Source organism: Aethina tumida, chromosome 1, assembly GCF_024364675.1.
Source record: "Aethina tumida isolate Nest 87 chromosome 1, icAetTumi1.1, whole genome shotgun sequence".
Classification (NCBI taxonomy): domain Eukaryota; kingdom Metazoa; phylum Arthropoda; class Insecta; order Coleoptera; family Nitidulidae; genus Aethina; species Aethina tumida.
Genome location: NC_065435.1, coordinates 39,280,532 through 39,296,104, shown reverse-complemented (window position 1 = coordinate 39,296,104; position 15,573 = coordinate 39,280,532). Strand labels below are relative to the sequence as shown.

The 15,573-nt window shown below is 34.4% G+C and overlaps 1 protein-coding gene across 12 annotated transcripts in view; it reads left to right on the top strand.

The window, feature by feature from the left end:
* Positions 1-13,851, top strand: part of LOC109608216 (focal adhesion kinase 1) — a 59,739-nt gene extending 45,888 nt beyond the window's left edge. For 4 of the 12 annotated variants that reach the window (XM_020024666.2, XM_049961712.1, XM_020024660.2 and 1 more), the window contains exons 2-17: positions 4,756-4,879; positions 5,191-5,346; positions 5,673-5,840; positions 7,259-7,702; positions 7,762-7,957; positions 8,161-8,196; positions 8,265-8,387; positions 8,449-8,628; positions 8,689-9,099; positions 9,150-9,354; positions 9,414-9,547; positions 10,006-10,163; positions 11,361-11,519; positions 11,573-11,878; positions 11,934-12,265; positions 12,321-13,851. In XM_020024666.2, coding sequence (XP_019880225.2) covers positions 4,756-4,879; positions 5,191-5,346; positions 5,673-5,840; positions 7,259-7,702; positions 7,762-7,957; positions 8,161-8,196; positions 8,265-8,387; positions 8,449-8,628; positions 8,689-9,099; positions 9,150-9,354; positions 9,414-9,547; positions 10,006-10,163; positions 11,361-11,519; positions 11,573-11,878; positions 11,934-12,265; positions 12,321-12,627 — 3,439 coding nt within the window. In that variant the 3' untranslated portion in view covers positions 12,628-13,851. The other 8 variants (XM_049961707.1, XM_049961708.1, XM_049961706.1 and 5 more) reach the window with 6 other exon arrangements.
* The last annotated feature ends 1,722 nt before the right edge of the window (positions 13,852-15,573 follow it).

Here is a 15,573-nt window from a genome sequence, read left to right as displayed (position 1 = left end):
TTCACGGTCACGTTTTTACCGGTGCGATACACGCCAAGTAACTGTGACCGTGTCTTCCTTTTCCCCGACCTCACCGACCGCATGCACGACGGACGAGGGTGTGAGACGACGGGATGTCTGCCGTTGCGGCCCGGCCGTTCGGTGTGGGTGATTGTTGTTCGCGCTGTCCGGACGGCCCGTGTGGGTACCGGTCCACGCCTTTGTGCTTTCAGTGGAGAACGTTGAAAGGAACGGTCGTTTGCAGGTTTATGTTCTTTGTAAACTCTACGCTGTACGCTGATATTGACAGATTACTGATAACGCTTTATCGAACGTTGTTTTTTTATTTTAAAGTGTGTTGTCTCGATATTCTTGCAAGGAGGAAAAATACAAACATGTTTCTTTGTAAACGGATTTTATAAGGTTGAATGTCAATAAAAATAGATTCGTGCTTTGTGTTTTGAATTGTAAATGTCTACAAAACAATAAAGGCTGCCAAAATATGGTTTTATTGTTGATTGATTGATATTTATTTAGAAAGAATATTATATTATAAAATAATAAAAATTTATCAAAATCATACATATTGTAAATGAATTCAATTTCAATTTCAATTACAAATTGATTATTAAGATAGTAAATTAAATTCTAAAAAAAGTGTAAATAATAAATTATAATGGTGAACAATAAATTTATAACTTATCACCTTTAAACGTTTATAGGTGTGTAATCAGAGACAATTAATTATATGACATTTTAAACAATAAATGTCTCCGAATTTGGATATTAATAACTTTCAAATTGACTTTGACAGTTATAATCGCTTCTAAAAATACTCAAATGTTTGTCACACTGATATCAACTCAAAAAAAGTGATAATTTTAATGTATAAAATGTGTTATTTTATTACAATTTATGTTCCTCGTGATCTCATGGACTAATTTAAATTTGTAATAGGGTGATTACAAAATATCGATTAACACACCCCCCCAAAGTTTGCACGCACTTGACACGGTTTCATTAATTTCGATAATGGGATAGCAATATTTGCGTAAAACTGTAATAAACTCGCATAATGTGTGACAGAGTGTTTGCAAATAAAGGTCGACCGCACGCAATGCGATTTGGGGTTGGGCGACCCCCGCCGAATTATTTACGACTGTTGTGCGTAATGAAACCTCTCCCCGGTTCTCGGCGGTCATTAAGCTCGGCCACGGAAAAATTACGAGAATTGGACCCGTGCCGGGACGTTAATGGGACAAACAATGAATTGGGATGGTTTTCTCTGAAATTTCTAGTAGGGAGATTTACAGGAATTAATAATAATAATAATAATAATAACCAATTATATAAAATTAATAGCCATAAAATACAAAGAAAAGAAATTTATGTTACATAAATAACAGATTTTATTCAAGTTTTTACACATTGATGAAAGAGGTGAATTTAATGCATAGTTTAATCTAGCCGGGTTCACACAAAATTTAAAGTTGTGTCTTCTATGTTGGCTAGGAACAAAAAAATTAAGCTGTTCTAACAATACCCCAGTTTATTCACTATGTTGTGCAAAACTTTATGAAGGAAAATTAAATCCATTGTAAACCTTCTGTGGTCCCATAAGGGATGCCCAAACTTATTACACAAATGTTGTTCACATATATCTTTTATGGAATATATATCATCAAATCTAAATTCAAGATATTTCAAAAATCTCAGCTGCATTCACTCCAAAATTGAATAAAAATAATACACTTTCGATCGCACAGAGCTGTAATAAAATAATAATTTCAAGGTATAAAGGTTGTTAAAGTCAAGACGATTTCTCAAAATGAATCCAAGAGTTTTCTGTGCAAAACTAGATATCTTCATAACATGTCTTATTAAAAATTTATTTATTATGTTACAGAACTAAATTTTTGGTATAATGTTTTGTTGAAAAAGTGAATTTATACATGATGTAATTAAAAGAATGTAAATCCTCCCAATCAGAAACATAATTGAGAAAACGAAAAACCTTGAAATCAGCAAATACTGGATTATTATAATTAATGGACAATAGTAAATCATTAATGAATAGAAAGAGAAGAAGGGGCCCAAGGTTGGATCCTTGTGGCACTCCAGACGATGCCAAATAAAATTTCGATCTGATTCAATTGCATCTGATATATTGTTCTCTTTCACTAATGTACGAAGTCAGTAGTTGATTAGCGTAATTGTTAAATTTGTTGATAATTATAATGAGTCAGTCCAGACGAAAGCTTTCGATAAATCTGTATAAATAACGTCGAGTTATAAACGATGTTAAGTTAGTTAGTACGAGTTTGTGTCGGTTGGGGAGCACCAGATGATACAACCGAAAATTGTTGAGGCACTGTATAGGAAAGAAATTGGTGGTGTGAATTTCCTGGTTTTAAATCATGGGCAATTGTTTGTTGTGACAGGCGATTACAACACAACACACGGTTTTATCGCTTTGTCATGGGTGTAAGCTAAAAATAAGTTTTTGGCGCCTTTAATTTGCGACAGTGTCGCCGTAAATGAAAATTGCATAAGCGTGCTGGTTGAATCTTAATACGTGGGGTGGTGTCGCCGACGATAATTATAGACGTCGCTGTAATTTTGGAAGCATCCGTTGAGTGTCTGCCAGCGTCGAGAGTGAAATGAACCTACTGTCAAGTTCATGCCCATTATGAAATTTTGCGATTCGTAAACAACGTGTGTTTTTGGTGTCGCGTCTCTTACTTTTACTACATCGACGCATAGTAAACAATTAAAATATACAGTTTCCTTGAAATGACGCGGACATTTATGTTAAATTATTAAATCACTCGATATTATTAGCAGTTTATTATTTGTTTCGGCTTGTGCGGCGATGATAAATTTGTTTGGTGGCTAATGACGAACTGTTTTGTGTACAGAAGTAGTTTCTATGGGAGTTTTTGCATTAAAAGGTGCAGTGTTTGTTAATGTATGGTATATATGTATGTATTTATCTGTCAATTACTGATTACATGGCCATGAAACAATATTAGGTAATATTAGTTGTCGGTTAAAATTAGAATGTTAATTACTCCGTCTAATCTCTTACACAATTTTTGTTTTATTGGATTTTGCTGTAGAACATACGTATATGTTTTAGTTTATCATATTTTTATAATTCTTGATAAAACATAAGAAAATAAATTCATTAGTTTCAACCTACAGTGGTGATCAGAGAAATAACACACATTACAATTGTTAATTAGGAAATGAATATCTCTAATTAATAAATACAATCAAAATATTTGTATATATAAAATAATTACACTATATTCTTTCTACAACTATTAAAATTTCCCTCTTCTCTGGACTACAATGTTTCTCCCACCTAAAAAAAAGTTATTCAATAAAATAATATAAATCTTATTAATAATAAAAACTTACTATTTATTACAGTCTTCTTTTTACAATTATTCATTGTGTAAAATGTTTATTTAAATTAAATCTTACACAAAATAAATAAACACACGTTTCAAAATTTTATATTTACTCAATTATGTATATATACAACCTAACCTTTAAAAAGTTGTTAATATTTTTGTTGGATATTCCTTGTTCTTTATAATTGGGTGATATATAAATATATAATATTTAGATCATAATTTTCCATGTTAATTAATATTTCTTCTCTTTCTTCCACCTAAAAAGAAATTATTCAGTAAAATAATATAAACTTTACTAATAATAAAAACTTGCTATTCAATGTATTGTTAAGTGCAAAACATTTCTTTGACCAACCAAATCAGAGTAATATCGTATATAATGTATAAAATGTATATAATAATGAAATGTTTTATATTTTATATAACTTACTGGACAAGATTTCTAATTCTTTTATCGAATATATTTATTTTAAATTTTGTCCTATTTATCAGTATACAATAATAATTTTTGTTCGTTATAAAATGAATGATTTTTGTTTCTTTTTTATATTTGAACATTTTTTATGTTTTTGTTTTGTAACATTCTAATACGTGTATTTTGTTTTTGTAGTCTTTATTTAGAAAAAATATTTAATAATTTAGTACAATATATTTTGACATTACAAAGACTTTTAATTTCATATTTTTAATCATTTTTTGTTATTTCTGAGAAATGAATTGTAACAATTTTGCTTATGTAGTTTTATTTAGAAAAAGATCTTTGAAAGGACTTATATATGTATCTTAACAATAATTTTTGTTTGTTATAAAATTTATGACTTTTGTTATTTTTTTAAATTTTAACATTTTTTTTAATTTTCTAATTGTTACTCTTTATAATTTTTTAACAGACGGTGAAAAAGATCTTTGAAACGACTTTTAAAGATCATAAAGAGATTTACATCAGAAAATTTGTCAATTTTATAGAGTATAGAGTTACCAGTTAGTACTTTTTCGGCTCAACTCAACACAAAAAATATGTTCCATCAACAGAAATTGTCCAGTTTTATTAATAATATATAATATTAATAATTCTATGCCTAGTAGATTAGTGGTTTCTGAAATATGACTGACTGACTACCATAAATATCATTATGCATTATTATATTTATATTAACTCCTAAAAACATCTCAAATATAAGTGTTTAGAGTTTTTGACCAACATTTCATAATCAAATTGTTTTATCATATAGGATTTCTCAAGGACACAATGTTTATTTAATATTAACGTGTTATCTGATCATTATAACAATATCAGTGACAACAAAGCGATTTTTATGGCGACAAAAACCACTAAAACGAAATTCTGTTACAGTGATGTTCCACCAGCACCCACCGTGAACCAGGGCTCACCTGTAAGGTGCGCCCAAAATCGGGGTAACATGGACAGCCCGAAAAAGTCGCCCCAGAACAGCCCTGCAGATAAAGCCACCGTTAAGGTCAGTATTCGTTCAATATTTGTCAAACCGGCAGTTCCTTTGTGTCGCATACAATTAAATTATACAATTAGTCGGCGTAATTATTTAGGATAGCCACCATTGACGGAATTACGTCATTTCATAGGGGATAGGTTCGTTATTTTTAATTGTGGACCGTTTCTATTGTAGTCATCATTTAGTAATATTCTAATTCGAAACACCCACTTGCCATTGTTATTGGGCTTATTGGGTTGTCGCAGTGACACAAAGGACTGTGTAATTCAATTTATTAAGGAAAAAATACAAATTGCAATGTTGCATTTAATTTCCAGGTTCATTCTCCTAATGGTGGATTTAATGTAGTCCGATATGGAGGCACTATCGACATTAAGGGCATCATATCCACGGTCACAGAGAGACTGTCGACCGGCGAGAGGGACTACAAGAGTCTGTACGCCATGCGTCTATCCAGACCGCCTTCCAGCGAGGTAAACAATTCGAAATTTACTTAATAAAACATAAATAAATTGTAAATCTCACAAAAGAGGTGTGCTGGTTTCTGGTATATGAAACAATTCCCACATTCATTTCGCCAGAATGAATTCGTGAGATCGTTGGTTGTCGATGAATCGATACAACGCAAATAAATTGTTTTCTGGTAAACACAGCACCGAACCCCAATGACCTATAGTACTTGCCGACTAGTTTTAAAACGAGTGGGCTCAATGTGGAAGGTTGTTGATCTTATGCGACTGAACTATTACATTTCCATTATTTTATTAGATATTAATTACAATTTTTGTCTTCCCCTCAGGTTCATTGGCTCCATCAGGACACAACAATGCAGCAAGTCCACGAGAAGTACTTGAAAAAGCATCCAAACTCCGAATGGCGTTACGATCTGAGAATCCGATATTTACCCACCAGTTTAAAGGAGTTATACGACAGGGACAAAGTTACTTTCCATTACTATTATGATCAGGTACGATATTTTGGAAAAAATGTAATTGGGATAACAGTTTGTGGCGTGTAATTTAACAAACAATAATTCATCGAGGCCGGGTGATGTTTTAATTAATTAAAGCACCAAACCAACTTGTCCGACATACCATTTCGTGATGAAAAATTCCTATAAATTAATGAAAAATGGTCGAGTGAACTAAGTAATTAACGCTAATTTTCTTGCGGCTCATGCAAATTTAATACCGTAATCAGTTGAGGAAGTATTTAACGTGGAAATATTTTCTCCCACGTACAGACATCAGATAAAATTATTAGGATAAAACGTTCTCTATAAGGAATCATCAGTAATAACATGGAAGTACGATTCAAATAAGGTTTGTCAGTTTGTTATTACAATGTCTGTTTGTTGTGTTTGTATATTTTATAATAATAGCTTGTAGTTTATTTTCAAACTGAAAAAGTAAATGAACACGAATTTCTTAGTCGTAACTTTCATTCTCAGCATATAAACAAATTAACAATTAATAATTTACAAGGCCGCAACGCGAAATAGGAAGAAATATATGGAATTGTTACCGTCTAAGTAATAAAATAAATCCATTCCAGCAAAACACCGTATTTATTTTCAATAATATTCACGATTAGCATTGAATATGGTGATATGTTTCTATAAATAATCACGAATATGCATGGAGGCAATTGAAGTATGTGTTAATGGTATTCAAAATGTGCTGTTTTTATTGCTGTTGCAATTTCTTCCGCATTAAATTTCCCTCGGTGTTCATTAGTAGTTTATGTAAGTTTTCCCATTAATAACACGTGAACTGGTTCAATTAATGTGTTAAATTTTCTTGTGGGAAATGTCTCAAGTAGCACACTTGTATCATAAAATTAAGTCAAGTTATAATTGCTATAAAAATTTCAGTTCTTCATAAACTTCTTCTAATGAATAACTTAGGTGAATCACCCCGTGCAAAAATAAAAATTTATATCACAGAATTGTTTATGTATATGATAGGAACACTCATTGTGGAAAATGGGAAAATAATAAAAGCATGAAATAACATCACATTCCGGAATTGATTGACATTAACCATTAACGAGGATCAAATAAATAATGCATTGAAGTAGATGATGAAGAATAAATTTATAATTTATCAACTTCAAGTGCTTATAAGAGTATATAGTGATATAATCATATTACATTGTAATTTATTGATATCATTCTAAATTTGAATGAATATTAATGAATATTAATAATTTTTTTATGACATTTTCTTGTATATCAATATCGACACGAAAAAAAATGATGAATGAAGGTTTCTTTTTATAAGCTGAGGCAATCTTGAATTTATTAATTTTGTGTGTTGATTTATTCCACCACAAAACTGAAGCTCTACATTCTTGTGAATTATATTCACATGTCCTTTTTGCCAGGTTCGTGCGGACTACTACAGCGAGTGGCACAAGAAGATCGACCAGGACGTGGCCGTACAGCTGTGCTGCCTGGAGATACGCAAGTACTTCAAGGACTCGCCCCAGAACGTGCTGGAGAAGAAGTCGAGTTTCGAGTACATGGAACGCGAGGTGGGCATGCAGAAGTTCGTGCCGTCGAGCATTTTGGAGAAGATGAAGTCGAAATCGTTGCGCAAAAGCATCCAGTCGCATTTCAAGAAGTACGCCCACCTCACGGACGTCGAGTGCATGTTCAAGTTCCTCGAGATACTGAAGATGCACACGAACTACGATCAGGAGCGGTTCAGGGTGGATTTCGGCAGCAGTTTCACCGTGCCCGTGGATCTGGTCATCGGGCCGGACATCGGTATTTCGCACATAAACGTGCAGGCAGCTACCACAACTAACATAGCTGAATTTGAACAGGTACTTACGTTACTCCTGTGGGTGTTGCAGTTCTTTTATGTGTAATCGTTTTACTTCAGATTCAAGCGATTCAAACTCTAGTCAACGATTGCGATGAGCATGCCAAAGCCACGTTGCAGCTGAAAGTTGCCGGTAAACAGGAAGTTTTATTCTTTACCTGTCCCAATTTGGATGTGGCGGAGAGTCTAGCCGACTTGATTGATGGCTATTGTAGATTACACTCAGGGTCCCAAACTTCTATCTGGAATAGAAAAGGTATTTGTCATTTTTATATATTTGTTTCCTCGTTTTTTTCTGATTCTATTTACTCAATTATCTAACTATCTTATCTGTCTATATTTCACTGAGATAAGAAAAACTAACATGAAATTGACATTAAAATTATGTTATATTTCTACACTTTTTCCTTCACACAAATTTGTTAATTGTTCTTTTGATGAGTACTTTGTATTTGCAAGCTACAATTTGGAAACAATTTCCTTGTCCATGTAAAGGTTAGTATTTAGTAATTGTTTGTTAAAGGTTTTTTCCTTTATATGTTAGTAATTATGTTGTTTTACAGATTCCAATCCTTCTAAACTTAAATTGAGTAGTCAGAAAGACGGTTTTCCTAATCCCACTGGAACTATGCTTTCAGAGGACTATGCCGAAATTGTAGAGGAAGGAGATTATTCAATACCTGCTGGTAAGTTGTAAACATTTTGACATACATCAGAATACATACAATACTAAGATTGGGTTTTCAGTGAAAAACTATGAATTGAACAGAAGTCACATAGAGTTAGGGGAAATCCTTGGTGAAGGTCAGTTTGGTGACGTGCACAAAGGAAGCTATAAAGTCAAAGACCAGTTGATGCCAGTGGCTGTGAAAACCTTGAAGGGAGACTCCGACCATGCTCGTACCGAGAAATTTTTGGAGGAAGCTTGTTAGTATATTAATTTACCTCCATTAGAAACAAATCGTAATTGTCTTTGAAACTTTTCAGATATAATGCAAAAATTCGACCATAGCCACATTATCAAATTAATTGGCGTGTGCTCCGACTCGCCGGTCTGGATTGTAATGGAGCTGGCGAAACTGGGAGAGTTACGTGCCTACCTCCAGAAGAACAAGGATCGTTTGGATTTGGCCACCCTTCTACTATATGCATTCCAGCTGTCAACCGCTTTAAGTTATCTAGAATCTAAGAAATATGTACATAGAGATATTGCGGCCAGGAACGTGTTGGTCAGCAACGATAAGTGTGTGAAGCTCGCGGACTTCGGGCTGTCACGCTGGATGGGAGAGGATCAAAGTTACTACAAGGCTTCGAAGGGAAAACTGCCTATCAAATGGATGAGCCCAGAGAGTATCAATTTCAGAAGATTTACTACAGCTAGTGACGTTTGGATGTTTGGTATGTGAGGATATTAACAATGATGTGGTGAATTAATTTTCGGTTTTTAGGTGTGTGTATGTGGGAGATTTTAATGTTAGGAGTAAAACCATTCCAGGGTGTTAAAAACAATGATGTAGCCAATAAAATAGAGAATGGGGAACGATTAGCCTTGCCTCCGAATTGTCCTCCAAGGCTGTACTCTCTTATGTCGCAGTGTTGGTCCTATGAACCCAGCAAGAGGCCAACATTCAAAGAAATCAAAGAGATACTTCAGTAAGCACCGTTGAAATAAATTCAGTTATTTTGATTTACGTACAAATTATATTTTACAGAGAGATTTTGTTGGAAGAGAAAACGGCCCAACAGGATACACTTCGTCGTGAAACCAGAAGGGCGGCTGCCATGTCTTGGGGGCCCAACGACGATTTTCCTCCTCCACCCAAACCTAGTCGGTATCCAATGCAAGGTATCATTTTTATCTGGAAAAATTGTTTTTACTAACACCCTTACTAACAACCATTTTATTATTGAATAACTACTATATAAACAAAAATATGTCCTAAAATAGTTTGTCACGTAAATATTTATATTTACTGTTACGTTTGTTCATTGAATGTAGCTTGTCACCTAAGAATTTAGTTTTAATTAATTAATTGCGTTTCGTTTCAAAATTTTTCCAAATAGAAAATAATATATCTGTCACGTTTTAAATGTATTAATTAGACGTAATAATATATAGAGTGACTCATTTATACATTAGAAGTTTATGGAAAATGGAAAGAAGTCTAGTCAAGCTGTGAAAATTTCAGATCAATATCTTTTTTCGACTTCTCGATAAATTTCTAACGAACAAGTTAAGTGAATCACTCTGTATGCACTAATATGAAATGTGTAACGATTAAAGATTTTTTGTCACCGTTCCAGCTGTGGATTCATCGTCGATGATGTCACTGGAAGCGACCGCCTCGCCGCAGACTTACATCGTGGCCCAGAACCCGGAGGTCCTGGCTAGATTGATCAAGGAGAACGAACAGAGGGCCAACCCGGCAGCGTACACCACCCCAGCCTCGGTATTTAACACGGTAGCCGTAGAATTCGAAAAGAACGCGGAAACCCAGGAAACCATCCTAAGAACCTGTCCCATTCCGATGCCCAAACTCCAGCAATTAGACCCCGAGGTGCCGGAGAATGCGGCCGGTGTTCTGGCCGAAGGCAAGAAAATGGGCACCCTCGAAAGAACCCCGTCGCGGTCGAGCACGGGCAGTGCCACACCGAAAATGGGGTCCCTGGAGAGGAAGACGCCCATGGACTCGCCGAAAATGAACTCGCTCGAACATAACGCCCACCTGATCCACAGTGCGGCCGGTAGCCTCGAGAAATCCGGCATGTTCAGCCCAAAATTGGGCTCGTTGGAACGCAAATCGCGGAACACCTCGCCGAAAATGGGCTCGTTGGAACGGACCAACAGTCACACGGCCGCATTCTCCCCCAAAATGGGCTCGTTGGAACGCAACACCCACATGATACCCGTCGTCCCACCCCAGCACATCATTTACGATCCCGACACCCTTCCCTCGTACCACCCCGAACCGGTGCTGTACCAGTTCGAAAAGCACAAAGAGATGCCGCAGCCGTTCGAGGAGGGCATTTACGATTTCGGCGGTGCGGACGTTAAGTCCTGTGCGCACAAGCAGCCGTTATTCTACAAGCCGGTCAAGGCGGCCGCCGTTCCTGCGCCCGTCATGGCCGCCATGGGGCCTCCGGTCATTGTCGATAATAAATTCCAAGAGCAACGTCTGCAGGTTCGGGTCGAGGAGCATGAAATGTTTGCTTCTTGGCTTGGATTTTTTTTTTGTTGTATTTAATTTTGTTGTTTTAATTGAGACACTCTTCGTTGCTCAAAACTCTTCTACAGGACAAAGTGTACCTTTGCCCTCGTATTTAGTTTGTTTAATACGGTTTTTATGATTTGGTAGTTGCACCAGTCTGATAATATTGTGATGCATGGATGTGCATGCGTTTGTGTTACTACACCAAAAACACCGATTCCTCCATTACTTCCGAAAATTAAATCACAAATTTAGTTTACACTTTATTGTTTTTTTTATTGTGTGGTACATTAATATAAAATATTTAGTAAAAATGTTATATTGGCATGAAATTACGCATTTTAGGGCATGTGTAGTTGAGTGCAAATAACATTTTTGTCATTTTCATGTAAATTATTATTGCGTACTTAGTAATTTATTTACTTTAATTAATACTGGTTTTAATTTTAGCCGACTTCGTCGCAAACGTCAATCTACGGTGATCAACTGTTGGAAAGGTATCAACCTCCGCCGCATTTCAATCACCAGGTTCTAGAACAAAGATTAAGACAACAACAGAGGGAATCTGAGGAAGATTCAAGATGGCTGGCCGAATCTGAAATACACCTGGTATTTATTCGAATTATTCTCGTCCTGGCAGAACTTAATAAAGTCTGTTTTAGAAAAATCGTCTGAGTACCATTCCGTCATCCACCGAATCGGACTCGGCACAAGAACAGTCGCAGTCGTTGACTTCGTTGCCAACCAGCCCCACAAGTTCAGTAAACTATTCGAACTCTGCGTCGTACGCCTTGACAGGCAGCTTAGGTAGCATGTCACTTAGCGGCAACGGTCTGCAAAGCAGCACTGGCTCCGTTTGCAGCAGCAAGAGTCACTCCCCCTCAGGCTCGATCACTAGCACCATGACACTGGCTGGCAAACAAGAGTCCGCCAACAGCGGATCGGAATGTGAGACTGAAAAATCTAAGGTACACCACACATAAATTTAATCACTGATTTCGACAATAACAACAAATTTTCCAGGAAAATTCTCAACCGTCAACGGCTAATCTGGACCGAACACACGACCGTGTTTATGAGTGCACAACAGACGTAGTCAGGTCGATAATGTCATTGTCACATGGCGTCCAACAGTCGGACGCCGACCGCTATTTGGACCTGGTGAAGAAAGTCGGAATTGATTTGAGATCTTTGCTGGCCAGCGTCGACGAAATCATCACCTTATTCCCGACGTCCGCCCACAGAGAAGTAGAAATGGCTCACAAAGTGCTTTCCAAAGACATGGCCGAGTTGGTCAACGCCATGAAGCTGGCACAACAGTACAGCAACACCACATTGGACGGCGAATACAGAAAGTTAGTCATTCAGTGATGCTCACCTGCGTTAAAACTAATCATGTATATTTTTCAGGGGTATGTTGGGAGCCGCCCACGTATTAGCCATGGACTCGAAGAACCTCCTAGACGTGGTGGACGCAATTCGCATCCGTTATCCGCAAATCAACAAGCAGATATTCAAATCGAACGATTCGCTTCCAGAGGCGGAACAGCATCAAGTAACCGAATGTTCCGAGAAACAGGACATGCCCAAGCCTACGTCTTATGCCGCTCCGATGTCGCCTACTGCCGTGTCCTGCACGTTCGTACCCATGTATACCAATAACATTCAAGCCCCAGCTTCGTCTTCGAGCTTAAGTACAAACCAAGTCGATAGTTAGTTGAAATAAAGTTATATGCTTCGAGCCACAACAGCTTCAATATTTATATCAAGTACTCAAACTCGTGATAAGTTAAGTTGATTATTTTAAAATGGAAAGTTAAACAGGATTGATATCGTTAAAATAGCAATTATTCGGGGAGCGAAGATTTACGGTCAAACGAAACTGCATTCCAAATCTAGCAAATGTTATCATATATATTATAAAGTAATGTTTGGGTTTGAATGGTTATCGAGAAGAACTGGAATTCTCTGACTGCAAGATTCATTAAATCGAGAAGAATCTTTAATATTAATAGGACATAGGTATTTATTGTAAAATTAATTGAGAATCTCTTATGTTATTTTATTCGCAACATTAACGTGTTAAAAAATATTGGTAATGTCCGACTTAATTGATTATAACACCCGCACCTGTTAAATTTTCATGTTTAACTAGCATAATTGGATCGAAACATATTTTAGGAGAGTGTTTTTTTACGAAATCGTGATAATTTTTTCATATGCCAGTGTATTGCGGCATTGTTGAATGTTTTTAAATAAAGAGGATTTTTAAGGTGTAAACCAGACTAGGTTATCGAATAATGTGGAAATGTGCGAAAATTATATTGTAAAGTTGGATTTTATTCTTGCGCAAAATTTCTCACAATTAAATAAAACTATTTTATTCTGATTGATAGGAAATTTTAAAAAGCATGCAACCTTGTGTTTAAATTATTCGACATATCAGTTGTGTTGTTGCATTTTAAAATTGCAAGAAATTTTGCCCAAATAAATAATAAATTTACCACGTTTGGTGCATTATTTTATAATGCTTCTTATTGTTTGACATTGCTCAGTATTATGTAAATTTATTGGAAAATCTATGCACCAATATGTCATGCCATCCAAGTTACTTTTCTGTTTGTTTTGTAGATATTTTTTCTAAGACTGCCTAGGATATTATTTTTAAGTATAACGTATGCTTTTTAGTGGCGTTTTAAATAAATTTTTATCGATTGATTGATCACTAAAGTCAAGCATTTACAACATTTGTCTTTCTCTTTAATATTTTGTACATGTACCGAATATATTCAATGTAAACTAAGAGTTTGTGTATCAATTTCAAACAATTATTTTGAATTTTATTTCTACACTTTTTGTACATTTTCTTGTATTATATGTATATGTTGTGTTTGTTTTTTGTTTTCGAGCTTCCAAATATAGAAAGTAACATGAAACACAACTTGTGTATTTCTGTTGTTTGAACCTTTATGACATTTAAATATTTATATACACAGGTAAGTATAAATTGTAGCTAAATAAAGTTTTTTTGGTTTATATCATCTATACTTGATTATAGAAAAAAAATAATTATTTGTACTCACTTTTGACATAACCTAACCTTTCTTTCTCTCCTCACTAATGAAAATGTTAACCATACAGTTGAAATTCGGCATTTTGTGGCAGGATAACATGACACGCAGGATATATTGAATTTTATTCCGACCAAAAATACTTTTTACTAAATTCGATTACCATGACAGATATTTCCTTTAGTATCAGGATAACATAAAATGGTGGTGGTGCGGATTATTATGTGATTCGTTAACCAAAAAAGTATGAATAATAAACACGATAACTATAAAACTAAACATTCGGGATTTTGTATCAGTATAATATAAAATAGAAGTATAGAATTTTTTGTCCTATTAATTTAGAAGAAGAATTTTAACTTCCTGAATAGTTTCTGTTTATTTATAAGTTGAAATATTCAAAAATTGTTTTTAGTATCAGGATAACATAAATGTGAGGATGTGTCAAAATTCATAATTCATTGGTTTAAGGCTTATACACCTCCTATCCCTGACATTTTTTTCAATTTTACTTCACACTACAATAATTATTTTTTAATTAAAATATATTAGTACAGTTTTCATAATTTAATATCATGTATTCAGGGTGATTTACTTAACTTATTCATTAAAAATTTCCGGAGAACAGAAAAAGGTATTAATTTGAAAATTTTATATCGAACTTAACTTCACTTACTTTTCTAATTTAATTTAAACAAAATTTTATTTCCGGTTTCGCCGAATGTGACATCTACTTTGGTATTTTCAATGTGTCACCCTATATATTTTTGTATTTTTTAATTCTTCATGTAATTACAAATAAAATGGTCATACCATTTTCTATACCTAAAGCCGATGGTTCTTGAATTATTATACCACCAATTTTAATGCTGGAATGTTCATTTTTTGCATATACGTTAACCAAGGACCTTTCTACAAGGAACCGTTATTAGTACTGCCAGGGTGTTCGTTATTTGCAGTATTGGCAGAAAGTAGAGCAACTTTGAAAATATATAAATTGTAGTCATAATTTATACCAATTATGAACACACTGTATACAAACATATCGATGAATATTTCCTGTATTAAAAATAATTCTGCTAGCTACAAATCAATCATTACTAAATGTCACTAATCTCTACAAAATCCACAATAATTTTTAGTTTTACAGTTTTACAGTAGTGTACAGTAATCAGCAAGATTATTGCTTACCATGAAAAAAAGGTGTTTGGAAGTTATTCATAATAATGGGAATTTTACAATATATTAGTGTAGAATTAATTAAAATACTAATTACAAATTATATGTAGTAATAAAACAAATAACCATCAATATAATTAAACCCTTTATTTTATTATTGTTTAACTATGTAATTATTATAATTTATAATGGGAAGTTAATTTTACAATATATATTTTTTTGAATATAAAAACCAAGACAAAAATTATTTGAATTTTAAAAAAGTTGCTTTACTTTCTGCCAATACTGTACGTTTCATTTTGTATATCTTAAAACCTCACTAACTGTTTTGGCACATTTAAAGTGAATATTAAAAAGCCTTTCAATTGGTACAAGCATACCCTATACATAAAATGAATATTAACAGATATTTT